This window comes from Letharia columbiana (genome assembly GCF_014066305.1).
Source record: "Letharia columbiana isolate WasteWater2 chromosome Unknown Sc0000061_s0, whole genome shotgun sequence".
NCBI lineage: Eukaryota > Fungi > Ascomycota > Lecanoromycetes > Lecanorales > Parmeliaceae > Letharia > Letharia columbiana.
Genome location: NW_023501105.1, coordinates 199,158 through 214,697, shown reverse-complemented (window position 1 = coordinate 214,697; position 15,540 = coordinate 199,158). Strand labels below are relative to the sequence as shown.

General features: G+C 50.3%; 7 protein-coding genes across 7 annotated transcripts; 3 read left to right on the top strand and 4 right to left on the bottom strand.

Moving 5' to 3' along the window:
• Positions 1 to 419: 419 nt before the first annotated feature.
• HO173_011369 (uncharacterized protein) lies at positions 420 to 2,177 on the bottom strand (the record flags this gene model as incomplete). Its single annotated transcript, XM_037313249.1, has 5 exons — positions 420 to 836; positions 890 to 1,365; positions 1,463 to 1,511; positions 1,625 to 1,759; positions 1,821 to 2,177. The coding sequence occupies 5 exons, from the start codon at positions 2,175 to 2,177 to the stop codon at positions 420 to 422; spliced, it is 1,434 nt and encodes a 477-aa protein (XP_037159914.1).
• Positions 2,178 to 3,234: 1,057 nt separating this feature from the next.
• Positions 3,235 to 4,419, top strand: HO173_011368 (uncharacterized protein; the record flags this gene model as incomplete). The annotated part of the gene is made up of 3 exons (XM_037313248.1): positions 3,235 to 3,366; positions 3,446 to 3,553; positions 4,072 to 4,419. The coding sequence occupies 3 exons, from the start codon at positions 3,235 to 3,237 to the stop codon at positions 4,417 to 4,419; spliced, it is 588 nt and encodes a 195-aa protein (XP_037159913.1).
• Positions 4,420 to 4,593: 174 nt separating this feature from the next.
• HO173_011367 (uncharacterized protein) lies at positions 4,594 to 8,417 on the bottom strand (the record flags this gene model as incomplete). Its single annotated transcript, XM_037313247.1, has 2 exons — positions 4,594 to 4,983; positions 6,384 to 8,417. The coding sequence occupies 2 exons, from the start codon at positions 8,415 to 8,417 to the stop codon at positions 4,594 to 4,596; spliced, it is 2,424 nt and encodes an 807-aa protein (XP_037159912.1).
• Positions 8,418 to 8,678: 261 nt separating this feature from the next.
• Positions 8,679 to 9,691, top strand: HO173_011366 (uncharacterized protein; the record flags this gene model as incomplete). Its single annotated transcript, XM_037313246.1, has 5 exons — positions 8,679 to 8,685; positions 8,746 to 8,808; positions 8,882 to 8,976; positions 9,040 to 9,252; positions 9,305 to 9,691. The coding sequence occupies 5 exons, from the start codon at positions 8,679 to 8,681 to the stop codon at positions 9,689 to 9,691; spliced, it is 765 nt and encodes a 254-aa protein (XP_037159911.1).
• A 969-nt stretch (positions 9,692 to 10,660) lies between these two features.
• On the top strand, positions 10,661 to 11,403 carry HO173_011365 (uncharacterized protein; the record flags this gene model as incomplete). The annotated part of the gene is made up of 4 exons (XM_037313245.1): positions 10,661 to 10,712; positions 10,763 to 10,997; positions 11,051 to 11,216; positions 11,275 to 11,403. 4 exons carry the CDS (start codon positions 10,661 to 10,663, stop codon positions 11,401 to 11,403), a joined length of 582 nt encoding a protein of 193 aa, XP_037159910.1.
• Positions 11,404 to 12,071: 668 nt separating this feature from the next.
• Positions 12,072 to 13,064, bottom strand: HO173_011364 (uncharacterized protein; the record flags this gene model as incomplete). Its single annotated transcript, XM_037313244.1, has 2 exons — positions 12,072 to 12,807; positions 12,859 to 13,064. The coding sequence occupies 2 exons, from the start codon at positions 13,062 to 13,064 to the stop codon at positions 12,072 to 12,074; spliced, it is 942 nt and encodes a 313-aa protein (XP_037159909.1).
• Positions 13,065 to 13,471: 407 nt separating this feature from the next.
• Positions 13,472 to 15,025, bottom strand: HO173_011363 (uncharacterized protein; the record flags this gene model as incomplete). Its single annotated transcript, XM_037313243.1, has 1 exon — positions 13,472 to 15,025. The coding sequence occupies one exon, from the start codon at positions 15,023 to 15,025 to the stop codon at positions 13,472 to 13,474; it is 1,554 nt and encodes a 517-aa protein (XP_037159908.1).
• Between the last annotated feature and the right edge of the window lie 515 nt (positions 15,026 to 15,540).

The following is a 15,540-nucleotide window of genomic DNA, read 5'->3' as shown; positions in this document are numbered from 1 at the left end:
GCGATTTCGGGTTTCAGCTGGTTCTACTGATGGGTTTGTCGTGCGCGATCGAAGAAACTCTGTTCAGGGTTCACTGCGGACGAGGTCGATGTCCGCTTCGACCATCTTCTTAACCAGCATCTGGGTAATGTATACGATCAGTCATCACTCCAACAACAGCTCTCGCTTGAGAGGGAAAGAAGGGCATCGACTATGTTCCTCGGACTCTATCCTTGGCTTCCAACCAGAAGCTGTATTATTGACATTTGATGATCAGAACTTTACGCGAGACAAGCTAAACAACGCGTTAGAGCCTTAGATGCTGCTACGTTGAGTTGTATCTCCTAACACGGATGGTCTTTTCTACTTCTGGGACTGGATGCACCATAGATAGGTCTGTAGATGACTGGAAAGCAGGTTGGTGTGAGCCAGACATGCCTTCAGACTATATCATCGGTTTCTTTCACTGGTATGCTCGACGGGGTATCGCCGAAACCCTCGAATGAAATCGAAGTCATCTTAGACTTAACCGCGGACCAGGCTCTTATCGCCAGTCGTCTAACGATTTGGGGTCCTTCGATGAGCTCTGTCCACGATAGCCAAATCCGCCAGATCATTATCAAGATGATGGTGATAGGTATCGTCGTCGCAATGAAAAGCCACCAATCAGTTGTCACGACAACCTCGCCGTTCTGGTTGTCGAAGAATACCATGCCGAAAAAGCCCGAGACAGCTGTCGCAGGAAGAAATATCATGGTCAAGGCGGCGATGATCTTCATAGCCGAGCTGTCTGCCCTTGTGGCTCGTGCTATAGAAGTGTTTGTTTCACTGTCTTGCTGGGTAACTAAGTTGAAGACCTGCATACTGTTAGTCGCTAGCTAATTGCACAAGGCGATCGAGGATAACTCACAAGGTTCATAGCAGTGTCTTTCCGCGACTTGTAGCCTAGAATCCACCGTTTCCTAGACTGCAAAGAGTGCATAAGATGCTCCAACATGTCATCGACTTGATTGTGCCCTTGTCGCGAGGAGATGTCGGACGTTGTCTTGAGATAGGCGTGCGCAACAGCCATACGCTCAACTACCATTGTGCCCATTTCTGTGCTTGAGACAAGTACATCGGCATCTTGCGAGATCATGTGTAGATTCTTCGTTATGCCTCTTAGGGCATCTCGGTCTAATGCCAGCTCAGTCTTGCCTTTTTCTGCATTTTTGTCATCATCGACGACGTCCAGTTGATCGTAGAGACGATGTCGAAGTTTCGTGATGACACCTTTTGATTGAAGGAACGACTCTTGGGCGATAACGCCGTGCAGGAAGAACGAGTCTGAAGTCCTGCGTGAAGCTTGTTGAGTTGATGCGGATGGGCGAACGCGTCTTTCAATCTCTGTTTGGCGACTTCAACTATAGGATCGGCATCTCCTGAAACGACAATGTATGTGGTCACCGCCATCGCCTTGTGGAAGCTCATGTAAATGGAGCACGGTTGAAGTTTTGTATGTATGTTCCATCGCGGATGCTGACATATGAATTCTGGCACGATCATCAGTCATTTCATCTAGTATGTCTCCGCTCGAGTAGCATTACCTTGCCTAAAGAGCTGGCCTGTGGGGTCATAGCCATGATAGGTACCCGGGGCTGCATACTCTGGCTCGGCAAGCAGCAAAGGGACAAAATGTGGTGACACCTCGAATGTGTGGAGGAGTTCTCGAGCCAGAGTTTGGCTCAGAGATATCTGCTAGGCGAATGTTGTGCCCTTTTGCTGCTTGGATGTGAAGAAGCTGCAACATCAATATAAGTGAGAAAAGACCCATGGTGGACAATCACATGGTTTGGACTCACATAATGCGAGTAGCATTGTGGAGCATTGGACTCTAGTCGACTGTTAGTCAATGCGAGCAGAATCGAAGCAGTTGTCCATGCTTGGATGTAGCAACGAAGCTCGTCATCGTGAACCTCAGGTTTCAGAAAGCCAACCCCGTCTCCATTCACATCAAAGATACTGCAGGTGGTTTGCTCGGCGAAGTTGTCTTCATTGCCTAGGATACTTTGGTGGTAGGCGAGATCGTGAATGGATGCAGACGACGAATTAAGTGTGCATGGGTATTGTGATCTCTCGAGCTCTTTCCTCTCAATGACTTTGTATTGGCTTGCGAGCCGCTGCCCGGTAGGCTTTTCGATGTCGGTAGGAGCGGACATAATGGTCACTGAGACAAACAGAATTCGAGTAAGACGGAGACTAGAGTGCGTCGTGCGCTCTATATCAGATCGAATTCTCTCTACACAGAGTCTAGACCGAGTCCCGACACAGCCCCATGGCTAAACGTGCCATACCTACATGTTTTAGGCAGCTATTTCAGATTAGGGCAAATGTTTAGGAAACGTCTCAAGCAGCAGATTTTTTTTTTTCTTGGTGTGCTAGAAGGGGCTCGGCCAGGCGATATGCACCTCGCGGTATACGCCTCGCAATCAGTACCTCATCTAGCGCTACAAATGTCGATTTCTCCAATGCTGTGGCAGATGGGAGGACTTGCCGCCTAGGAGGGCGAGTCACAAGGTAGACTGTACATACAGAACAAGGAAACGTCGACAGGGCTGTTGCCGCCTCTTCATTCGAAATAATTGTACGCAGGATGTGTGTGTGTGTGGGGAAGATTTGTTTGAGGGGTCACAGCCTAGAGCAAACGAAAGCCATCTATTCGATACCGCTTCTAAGGAGATCCCGCCAACGGATTTATTCGGATTGAGCAGGCATTCTCAACTCACCGAGTTCGCAGGCTCTCCAGACTATCCAGATCGACCTTTCACTTACTCCGTAGACTTGCGACGTTATGTGCATGTGTGGGGAACGGCGGTCGGCAGATCTTGGTCAAACAATACTCGTATGTGGTGACCAAATTCGAGGGCGCCAATCGTGCATCATCAACGACTTCCCGCTTATCAGTGGAAACCCAGGCCAGTTGACAGCAAACATGTTCGAGATATCAAAACAGAACACTTGTTGGCGATCTATCTCCTGAGGCGGGAAGTCCTTGACGATGCACGTACTGTAGTACTTACGCGAGACGAAAGCGCTAACTTTGCGGCTGGAGCCAGAAGCCGGAGCGAAATCCGAAAGCCTTGGCCTTCACAAGTTCACAGTTGGAGTACCGTACTCAGGGCCAGGCTGCGGTGATGATTGTGTGCTCAAAGAGCCGAACTTTGGATTCGTGACTAGGTCAAAATTTCACTTGACTTTAGTGTCTAATTCTAGATCATGGACTCCAACAGAGAGATTCCACCTGAGCTGGAAGCAATTGCTCTGCGAAAATTCGATAGCCTTGTGGACAGAGGAGAGATACAGTACGAGCGGCCAAAGACTTCGGTAGTATGGGCACAGGGGTTTCAGGTACTTGAGCGATGCTTCACGGCAGATATCCACACCGATGCAGTAGGACCGCGGTGAACTGAACATATGTCTTGTGCAGTTCCAGTTTGACGTAACGCCAGCTTTGAGCAACAAGCCAATACTCTCGCCCGAAGATCCAGGTCGTTCAAACCCCATCGGTCCATTTGTCGACCCTCCAGAGGAATGGGTACGTACATTGCGGAGCTGATCCTTCCTATTTGGTATCCGACTTGAGTCGCAAGACATATTTTGGGAGCAAGAAGACCTTTCTACTCCCCAGACCTCCATTTTCTACCCCGAATAAGCGATACTGACTCCAAAATCTGCGTAGATCATAGCAAGGATCGGGCAGTCGCATAAGCTTATACTGAACAAATAATGTGTTTATCGACTAATGCTGATTCTGCATACAACGCTATTCGTACCACAGACGAATGACTTGGATGTAGATGACCTGACAGCTGCATGGGCGATTTTGAGACAATTTGAGACACCACAAATGATCATATACAATTGTGGTGTGGAAGCTGGCTCCTCTCAGTGACACAAGCACATCCAAATATTCCCGAGACTAGATTCTGAGGACTTCCAGATGTTCCCTTCAAAAGCCACGTCGACAGAAGGCAGGTCTTTTCGTTCCACCAGTATATTGCATTGGGACTATTGCAGGACATGCTCTCAAGTTCACGAAGCTGACCTTTGAAGCCATACGTGGAGACCAGCATCTCGGGAGTGCCATTTGTGCACTTTGTTGTCCGCCTGCCAGAGAAATCGTCCTCCAAACAAGTCTACACGCAGTATGAGAGGCTTCTTGGAATGGCGAAAGACGCCCTGAAAGCTGCACATGCCGGCACTGACTACAACTTGATACTTGTATCCGAATGGATGGCTCTGATACCACGCAGGAGGAAAGGCTGGGGGTCCTTTATCGCAAATGCAGCGAATATGGTGGGCTCACTGTGGCTCAGGATCGAGGAGCAGCGAGATGATATGCTCAAACACCCGATTGTAGATATGCTTGCTGAGTTAGGTATCCCACTACAGCGTACCTGAGCAACGTGGCCTGCAACGGAAGGAAGGTCTTCGTCAGCCAATCCAAACATTCAACATGACTACTAGCAGCGTCCCTCCACCAGCCTCACTGCAATTTGTTGATGTTACTGACTTGACCTCGTAAGAGGTCAACACACCCGGTCGGCACCCAACATACACACCCATCATACAATGCTACTCAAACTTTTTCAATTTCATGTCCAGTCGCGGATTCGCTCGTCCCTTGGTGCCTAATTTACCATATGTGGTCAACAGGGCGTAGGCGAAACCCCCCACGGCCACGACACCCTCAAATCCTCCGTCGACCGGTGCTTTCACACAAGCCCCGAGCAACAGGCGCACGACGAATGGGTCCTGACATCCGGCCGGCAGGAAATTGAGAGCGGGCATTTGAGACAAATCGCTACCGCCATGTCTGACATCTTCTTTTCCTCTTTCATGGCTAAAACCAGCCTTCACAACACGACATGGATTTCTCCCGACATCAGACTCCTCCAGCAACCGAGACTGGCGCAAACTTATCTCTACATAAGATATGACGCCATGAGAGACGAAGCCCAACATCTAATGCACCGCTATCATCTATGTCTTGGCCGCGTGTGACACGTCAATAGACATCTCAAAGACACACACCACCATCCAACGCAGCAGCAGCCAATAGCGGCATCAAAGGCACGAGTGTTGGCGTACTGGGGACAGATGGACGACGAAATGTTCCCGAATTGGCAGAAGACTCAAGGGATGCGTGAAGAAAGTCGTCAGTATTTTATCTGTTGACATCCAATAAATGTGTCGATGCTGGTCCCGCGGTAGAGCGAGAGTTGAGTGAAAAGGTCGAGATTGAAGGGAAGGAGCTCGACACGGCTGGTATAAAGCAATGCGTGGTGATCAGCCACGGCCATCTCCCTCCGATCAATCGGGCAATTGGTCAGGGCGGTACGATGGCGAAGAGGTTGAGTTTGGAGGTCACCCACCAGGCGCGCTGGCAGAGGAAGTGAAAATGTAGCGGGATAAGTCTTACGCATATCAGTGAAGAGCAATTGGGTTTCCCTGGTCTCAAATACTCTCTATGCAGTTGTCTTTTGCCATGGCTTCTTCCGACAGCTTTCCTGCCACCAGATCCCAAGGGCGGATTAGCAAAGGCCTCTGTCGATGACTATGGTGTGACAATTCCATAGCATTGCGGCGGCTAAGCATGAGTGTGGTTTCCGTCTTAGCCGCAAATGATCCATGAGATTTCAGTGCCTTTATATTATTGATCTGCCGTGAAGACGACTTTGAACTTAGAACGGGAGTGTTTATAGATTACAGTCTTGTATTGATGAAAAACTTGCGTCTAATTCAAATTGCTACATGGGCATCATAAGGTACATGAACACAACGTATTGGTACATGAACCTGAAAACTCCACTGCAGTGTGTACAAGACCTCAGAGATCTTCGTGGCAGCTTCTTATCTTAGAAGAGCCCACGGACGACACAAGAGCTCAATCTCTGAGTTGAGGGTGGACGCAGGAATGTTGACCGTTTCTTGTTTCGATTAGGAACCAGGAGCAGTGGCCGAGATACCGCAGATGATGCCACAAAACCCCCTCAAGTGGGTCTTGTTCGCCTTCGTCCTCAAGTCTGCAGAATCGAGCGACGACGAGACCGAAAGCGAGGAGTTTTTCGAGTAGAGGACCTTGGCCAAACGGTCGAGAGATCTGATGTGAAGGTGAATGGGATTGGCCGAGTCTTTTGTCTGCCATGCAAGAGGGGTCCGGCTTTGCGGAGGCTCTTGATTCTCCGCTTGCTTTTGGCTGTTTGTTCATCCGCGCCCAACCCGGGCGATTTTCCGTGGTTTGGGCCTCGAGATAAGTCACGTTATCGCATGCGCAGGTGAGTGGCAAAACGGCCTCGAACCACGTGTCTTCGCAAGCGCAGTGAATGTCTGCGTTGGCGCCTTCCTTTGACTTTCACGAATACCGCGATGGCATGTGGGAACATCTCCCGCCAGTCGTCTTTTTTATACAGGCCTTCGGCGGCCCAGGTCTTGTCCATTGTCAGAGCCTGGCGTAGCAGCCGTGGCAAATCATGTCTCAGCAGACAATTCCTGGAAAGGCGGAGACTACTCTCTAGAAGAACTTGGGCCCATTTCAAGGTCCTTCTTTGAGGGTCTAATTCTGAAGTGTCAAAGGCGTGGCTTAACTCAGCTCCTCTAGGGCCGTTTTCACCGACCACGAATCTTCCAGCAAACTTCTTGAACTTCTCGTTTCTGCTGAAATTGCTTAGCTCGACCGTATCGTCTGATTGGACCCGTTTGTCGAGCGCGGGTGTATAAGTCAACAGACTCTGAAAGACAAAGTCCTGCATTTTGTGTGACACTGCACCATAGATACAAGCAGATCTCCAGATAACGGTAGAGAAGTTGAGCAAGCGACTTCTCCACGCCTGTAGAAAGAGTGCCTCGTATGCCTCCGGCCCTGGATACAGATTGTAATAATACCGGAAAACTTCTAGTATTCGAATTGCTAGCTCGTGCCGCCTCAATGGTAAACAGTGCCGAAGTAGCGTGTTCATTGAGATGTCATCAGGCACAAAACCGGCTTCCTTCATCTCATAAAGCAAACTCAGGCTCTCCGCCGCCGATTTACACTTGGCCACCTCGTTCAAAAGCCTGTTGCCTGCAGTAGTCGATAGCCATCCAATCCCGTACTTGCTATTCATGTGATCAATAAAGCTATGGTGATTATGGCCATCGCCTAGGTGGTTGACAATCTCATAGTGGACCATGTGAGCTGCAACGTCCCTTCTAATCGAAATTTTGTCTAGCATATTCATGTCTGCCATCTTCCGAACAATGACCGCTCGCACCGTACTGGAAGGGTTTACTTGGAGGAACAGTGTCCATGTCTTCTCGTTAGGCCTGAAGCCCCGATACGTCATTTTTCTCAGAAGAAATGTGAAATTGTGGAGGTCCTTCTGCGAAGCTGAACCGCGCAGCAGGATATTACATGTTTCTGTCGAAATATGCATCTTTAAGTCCTCCATCCGAATAAAGAGAGACCGGGCCTCCGCCATCATTCCGTGATCGTAGAAGAAACGCAATGCGGTGTTGCAAGCCTTGGTGCTCAAGGATTTCTGTGACGCCGTGCTGTAAAAAACCTGTTCAAAAGCAGCAACAACTTCCCAAATATTAGTACAACCATTCAACCGGGGCTTTTCTGCCCAACCGACTCTGGCTTGAGTTCTCTGAGACTCGGCGAGGGCCTCAACGTAGACTGCCAGATATGCCTCTGACCATTCAGCGGGAGGAGAAATGTTGTGAGCAAGTCGAAAAGATCTGTGATCGCGTGATCTGGAGGTGACTCTTCGCACAGGACTCTGAATCTCGATGCCGGCATCAAAATGTTGGGCATGAGAGCCAGGAGTCTGGTCTAGACTCGGTGCGGGATCAAAGGTATCAATGTTTTTGACTTTATCGATCTCTTCGGGCGTGTAGTATTGCTGCAATATGGAAAGCGCTATCCTCCAGTCGTGTGATTGCAGTCCCTTGTCCTTCAGCAGCTTGTTGACAAAAAGCTTATCCGCCTTGTTCTTCCCGAATTTTTGTAATCGCTTATCCTGTTTCTGTGATGCTGACTGTATGGGCAGGAATCTTGCAATCAGATCGGAAAATCGCTCCCTCTCCCACGTCTCCCTAGATTCTGCCTCCAAATCATGCTGGGCTTGGTCGAAGGTGATGGGCCTGAGGATGGGAGCAGTATAAGCATTATTGGATTGGACTCGACGTATCGCCACTCCGGATCCTGTATCTTGTTGGTTCTTGTCTTCCTCTTCCGCTACTGCTGCATGCGAGTGGCGGTGACTGATCCATTGGTAGCCAAGATGATTCCCTGGTGGGAGGGCCTGTCGAAGGTCTGGAGCGCAAGGAAAACGGCAATTAATACCGTGTCGAGGGATGACGGCAGAACATGCTATCCCATCTAGTATGCTATATGCACAGCCTCTCGAGTACATATGGCGAGAAATGCAGCAGGAATGGTAGAGCAATGGTTGCTGCTATATTTTCAATTGCGCGCCAAAAACACTTCGGAGTCGGATAAACTATTTTCCTAACCCGATCAGGCAGCTGGGAGCTTCATCACTGAGTAGATTTGTACACGTTCATAGCAACCAAATCTCTGCTCTCGCGAATTATCACAATACTCAATTCTCTTTGATATTCTTGTAAAGAAAAATTGCAAGCTACGAAGACAGCGGTCATTTCCCACTGCAACGATGTCAGGTAACCATGTCCCAGCCGCGCGAAATGTACAGCAGGAGGCGCTGACAGCTCGACACACAGGCAGCGCTGGCTTTGATAGACACATCACAATCTTCTCAGATCAAGGAAGACTGTACCAAGTTGGTTTGTAACATCCAAGCCTCGTTTCATCTTCGCTTCATACAGAGGAGGCCTGACTGATATCTGGACTGGTCAGAGTATGCATTCAAAGCGATCACAGCAGCAAACATCACGTCGATAGGGGTCCGAGGCAAGGACTGTGCAGTAGTTCTCTCGCAGAAGAAGGTCCCCGTCAGTGATCTCAGCTTACTTGCTTCGAGTTCAAGAAGCGGTCTGACATTCCATGGAGTACAGGACAAGCTCATTGATCCATCCTCCGTCTCACACATCTTCAAACTCTCCCCTTCGGTCGGTTGCGTCATGACAGGATCAATAGCGGACGCACGGGCATCAGTCAATAGGGCCAGAGGTGAGGCGGCTGAATTCAAGTACAAGAACGGATACGAGATGCCTTGTGACGTGCTGGCAAAGAGACTAGCAAACATCAACCAAGTCTACACGCAGAGGGTAAGCACTGGAGAATCCTGAATCGTGCTCGAGACTAAGCTGACGATGGCAGGCCTACATGAGACCACTAGGAGTTGCTCAAACCTTGATCTCGGTAGATTCCGAATATGGCCCCCAGCTCTACAAGTGTGACCCAGCAGGATATTACGTGGGTTACAAGGCGACTGCATCGGGACCGAAACAACAGGAGGCATTGAACCATCTGGAGAAGAAGCTGAAAAATAAGGAGTGTGCCGAGGGGAATTGGGAAGATGTTGTGGAGCTCGGAATATCAGCATTAAGCACAGTGCTCAGTGTGGATTTCAAAAAGGGCGAATTAGAAGTCGGTATTGTGGGAGGGCCCAAAGCGGGCGACAAGGAGGGGACAGATGCGCAGTTCAGAGCGTTGACCGAGGACGAGATCGAAGAGAGGTTGCAAGCCATCTCTGAGAAAGACTGAGGAGAGACTACAAGCAGAGGAGGTGGTATGTAAGCACCACGCTCGCATACCGTGGTGGCGTTGGAGCTGGTGAGTGGCATGAATGATACACTCGTCATGACGAGATTCCTATCTCACCTGCATGAAGTCGGAGAATAGGTCTGAAATATCTTCCAGCTTCTCATGGGTCTCTATAGCATTCCGGCTGGCGAATAGACTTTCGATATCCGCTAGCTTGCGTTAACTGTTCACCCGTAATGGGTGGATTCATTCAGCAACGATGAAGCAAAACCCTCCAGGGCGAAGTACATTGGTGGCCTGCGGCTCAACTTAGTTGGTGACTGTGAGCTCTCCAATGACTGATGCCATAGATGGACGCACAGTGCGCACCGTTAGTGCATTCACTGTTTTCGGTATGCTGATCCTAAGCAGCGGTATCGCATTGACCAATGGATGCGATTTCTTTCAGCTTGCCATGTGGTGCCAGAATAAGCGCGACGGGAGCAATACGATTTTGGGCAGTCTCAGGCTCTTTCTAAGATCCTTTTAGGAAGTCGCATCATTTTACTTGCATCATCGTGGCGCAGCTGAACTCTTGCATCTACCTCCTTCTCCCTTTCCATTGCACGCCCTCTCGCTACCTCTCGCTACCATGTAGCTTACTTTACCATATCATGTCTTGCTGATTTGATTTGGGGTCAGTCTGCTCTTGTTGTGCTATTCTCATTCCATCTATCAACGCTGCCATCTGCCTCTCTCCGCCATCACGCCCTTTGCAGCTGGTTCAATATTTTGACATCTCACCAATCAAGCCATCAATCCTCTGATACCTTTGGCACCTTGAATCGATCAAGTGTCTTCTTCACAGCTCGTTGACCCCTGATACGAATCTCATGGAACGTCGAGATGCATTCATAAAGTAGGCTTTGGGGCCCCTTGAGGGAGAATGGCATGCCTTGACAGCTTGGTGAGAGATCAACATTCCATTCAATGCCTAGCCAAAGTGTCACACTGACCAAGACTAAAATCATGGCAGATGGACGTGAGTCAGGATCACCGGTGACTAATGATCTATGCTAAACCTTGCGACAGTCAATGAAGCCCGGGCGCTGAGAGTCACCGAGATCCTCCAAGACTATCAGAACATCCAACGCCGCATAGTCCAGTTCCAGGCAAACCCTCCGCGAGACGAGTGCAACGAGATCGGCTACTCGTCACTGCGCCAATGCCACACCGAAGCTCGCACCTTGCTCAATGTGCCGTACCCTCCCGAGATGCTGCATCCACCCAGTGGTCCCAATGAAGCCGAGAAGCGCCAATTGCAGCGGTACGCACCCTCTCAGTCTCCATCGCGCTTTCCAGTGCTAATCATTCACGAAGAGTAATCATCGACGCCAGCGCCCGCCGCCTCCAGGCCCATAATATCTTCCTGCGAGCCGCCGTGGCCATCAAATGGGTCCAGCGGCGCCAATCCATTCTCCAAGGACGCAAACCGCAAAACGGCCATCTACAAGCCTTGCGCCAGGCTGACGCTACCATGAGAAATGTACTGACTATCTGCTCGCCCGAGCAAACGTGCGTTATACTGACGGTATGGTGTTCAGGAACTCGCCGCCATTACGAACGAGAGGATCGCCAACGCATTTCGGACGGCGGACCAACAGGCTGGTTACTGGCTTCATGATGACCCTTCATTGCAGACCATCCTGGGATGGATTCGGACGCATCATTGATGGTCATCGTGTCGGTAGGTCTTCGAATCGCCATCACCCACCTCGTACCATCTCGCTTTCGATTGGTCCTTGGTCGAATGGCAAGTCCCTGTAACACTATCCGCATATGCATCTAGTGTTGCACCCTTTGCTGTTATTGCTTTCGTGGCATTACTGGGCGCTGGCTCGCATGGACTTCAAAGGGTTTCATGTAGATGTTTGGGTTCTGTTGGCGTGTTCATCATTCATGTTATCTTTCTCCTTCATCCAATCAATACTTGTTGGGACAGGCTCCTGCAGCAGCAGCATGTTGTGTCTCTAATGTAAACTAGATAGACTGATGTATGAGAATGCTTCACACTCCGTGCATAGTCAGATCATCAATTTCCGCAGCGCTGCTTCTTCTTCCAGCAGGTCTCTCCCACCCAGCACGACCCTCCCACACCACCCGCACCAGCTCCTCTCCACCCCTCTCTTCTCCCTCCCCAAAACCTCACCCCTCCCCTCCCTCTCATCCTCCCACTCCCTCACCGTGGCTCCAACCCTCTCCCTCTTCCTGACCCTCTTCTTGACCACCCCCCCCAAGCCCTCAATCTCTTGCCACAAATACCCCGCCTCGTCCTTTTCTCCCCACGGACTCTCACCGCCTTCCCTCACCCCCCCACCACCACCACCATCACCGCCCCCGCTCAAACCACCATCACTCCCGTTCCTGCTCCCACCGCTGCCGCACTCAAACTCCACCTCCACATCCACCGCCCCCTGACACCCCCTCCCCCGCGCGCACTTGACGCCCTCGTTCCCCTCCCCGATCCCGGTCCCCAAGCCCCCGTAACTGGTCGCGAACCGCGTGCGCCACGTCCACACGCGGCGGTACGTCGTGTCCGCGGTTGCGAGGCTGGCGCCGCAGGGGGCGCAGAGGTGGATGCTGGTCGTGCAGGCGCAAGGGGAGGAGGTGAGGAGGGAGAGGGGGGCGGAGAGGCAGGAGGGGCAGAGACGGCGGTGGCGGGAGGGGAGGGACGAGGGGGGTGGGGGTTTGGATGTGCAGTTCTGTGCGGGGTTGGTCGTTTAGCATAGGAGGGCGGCACGCAATGGTAACCTGGTGGAGTGAATGGTAGGCGGAAGTGGATGGGACGTACGCGACAAACGATCCTCCCGCACCGCCGACAATCGCTGACCAGATCCCTCGCACAAGCTGACACTTTGCCAGAGACCAGATGTCCCGCCTCGCCTAGTATATGCCATTTCTGCCCCGGCTTCTCGCTTTCGGAGGACCTGGCATCGCGGAACTCGTTTTCGCAGCGGAGCGTCTGCTGCACGAGGCGAGTGCGGTATTGCAACAGGTTAGCGCGGATCTGGCGGCATGTACGTGACAGGGCGTCGAGAGTGTTCAGGTCCACGTTGTGGGCTAGTTGGGTGACGATGCTGGATTGGAGATGTTAGTCCATTGTGACAGAAAACGGCGGTCGGACGTACGGATAGGCGCCCAAGGCTGCCGAGAAGCTGTTGATGTTGGGATTGGGCCTTTCCTCGACGTGTTCATCGTGGCCGTTGGCCGTCACCTCCGCCGTCGACCTGTCTCCGAGATGGTGCTTGCGGAGAGATGAGAACCCGCGGGGTTCATTGGGATCGGCGTGGGGATCGTCAGGGACGTCGTCTTCCAAGTCAACAAAGACCACCATGATGCCATATAAATTTGGTAGAGCAAAGCTGTAGGCTCATTAGAGCTACAGCTATTGTGTATAGTAAGAGAAAGCCAGGAGATCGTTCCGTCCATCGAATGTTGACGTTTTGCCCCACACCTTTTGCGCCACATCTTCGCTGGAAAGGGATTGGCTCGAAAATTCAACGAAAGATAGGTAAAGTAGGAGAAGGATGCCAGAAGTGTGGTGTATGAGATATAATTATTATATACGATGAACATCAACATTGCAAAATTCACCAAAAAACCAAAAAAACGATCCCATGGGTATTTATTGCTCTAATCCCATGCCAGTGACTCCATCGCTATGCTGCCGTTCAAACGAATAAACCCCCAGTCCCCATCATGAACACCGTACGTCCATGATAAATGCAGAGACAAGAGCCACTATAATTTGCCTTTTCCTTTATCCAGCGGGCCTGTACCGCTGCCCTCTGCATCACTAGGATCATTGCGTCGAGTGTTAAATTGGATTCGAGGCTCCTTGGAGACATGAGCATCCTTCGGAATGCCCTTGATCTCCTCTCGGACGTTAGTCTCATCATCATCACTATGTGCATGAGGCTGATCTCCAGCTACTTCAGCCGGTTCACTAGCGTCCAAGGCATGAGTCTGCTCTGTTGGACCAGCCTCGCTGCTGGTCGCTCGGTCTCTGAGATCACTCCAATAGTGCAGATCATTGATGTGGACTCCAGCTGCATTGATCGCTTTGAGGACATTATCAATCTTGAGCTTTTTGGCTGCAGTGTCAGTATCCGAGTCCTCTTTGCCGTTCTCTTTGTCTTTCCCCGTGCTTTCCGTATTGATAGCTTCATCAAGAACCTGAAGGAGGTAGGATTGGAGTTGACGGCATGACGTCTGATGGACAAAAATGGCCAATATCTCCGGCATCTTCTCTGCGAGATAGAAGAGCTCATCGCCGCCTTGCTCTAAGAATACTCTCACCGCAGCAATCTTTTCTCTGTCCACTCTGGATCTTCTGAGGGCTGCCATAAGAGCTGATATGTCGCTAACCTCACCAAGATCTTCTTCCGCTTCATCCTCAGCCTTGACCTCAGGCATAAAGCTTGATTGGTTGTTGGTGGACCTGTCCGCGCTGGACTCACGACTTCTGCTCCTTTTGGCGGCATGAATCGTAAAATAATCCTCATTCAACAGATGTGCATTTTTTATACTACCCTTCTTTCCATCTGCCTTGTGTGGGTGTATCCTGACCCTCCTCCTCAGCCACCTTCTCCGCCGTACAAAGGAGTAGAGGAAGGGATGCGTGCCGTGCCACGAGTAGACGCTGTTGAAGCTGAACGAGTATTCCCAGCCCTCTTCGTCGACATCATGCGACATGTCTACATACCATTTTTTCCAATCCCAAGCCCAGCTAGGGTCCGGTAGCTGAAAGTTGGTAATATTGACCGCACTGTCTTTGAAACTGGCCGTTTGCCAAGGGGAAGGGTCGAAGTTGAGGAGCGAGTTCGACGAGTAGAGGGGAATGCCACAGAAAAATGAGCCACGTTGGTTCTCATAGAGAACGTCAATGAAAGTGTCGACTTTCTCTCGAGACTTCGCTTTTGCCTTCTTTCTGAAAGGTATCCTGTCTCGTAGTCGACCGGTACGCACACTGTCTTTCCTAGGCTCGCCCTCTTGAGACGTCCTTGCCTCAGTATTACCACTCTCGTCACCAGATTCAGGTAATGATTCAGGGTTGTCTTCCTTGCCTTCCTGATATTTTGCGTATTTCCGCTGAGCTAACTGCTTCTGAAGTCCGCCTTTGGTCCATTGTCGGCTCAGAAGAGTTCCGCTGTCTGACCTGGGTATCGGAGAGGATAAAGATGACCCTTCCTCCTCGAAGCTTTCCTTAGGCTTGGTGGTATCCACGAGGTCTATGGCATGGTCATAGGCTTGGGCACCGTCGGTTTGGCTTCGTTCAAGTCCAAAGACTGACATTGCAACGTTGAGTCTGGATGCCTGGATTTCATGATCTGACTTTTTTCATTTCTGGAGAGGCTCAGAGAGATTCCCGAGTATGGCGTTGTAAGAGGAAATGGAATAATGTCAAGAGCTCAACATGCTCTACAGTGTGGCTGATGAAGCCCAAAGTGGGAAAGCGCCACGCGAGGACGTCATGGGACCGCCAAGGGCTGGACCTTCCAAGCTTCGAAGTTCTCCAACGCCAAACAACAATTCTCCCAAGCTTCAAAAAAGACACAGCTTCAAGAAACAACTAAATACTATAAATAAAAAAAAAAAAAAAATAAATACACAATCTATAAAATTATTAATAAACGAAGCAATACTTCATATATTGGAAATACAGTTATCTATCGACTGTATACTCTAAAAAGAATTACTTAGTATATGGAAATACTTAGAAGAGCATTATTATAAAAAACATAGTCGATACTCGCAAATGCTCGGTTTACGAGGGACTATAGAGGCTTAGAATAAGATATATATAGTAA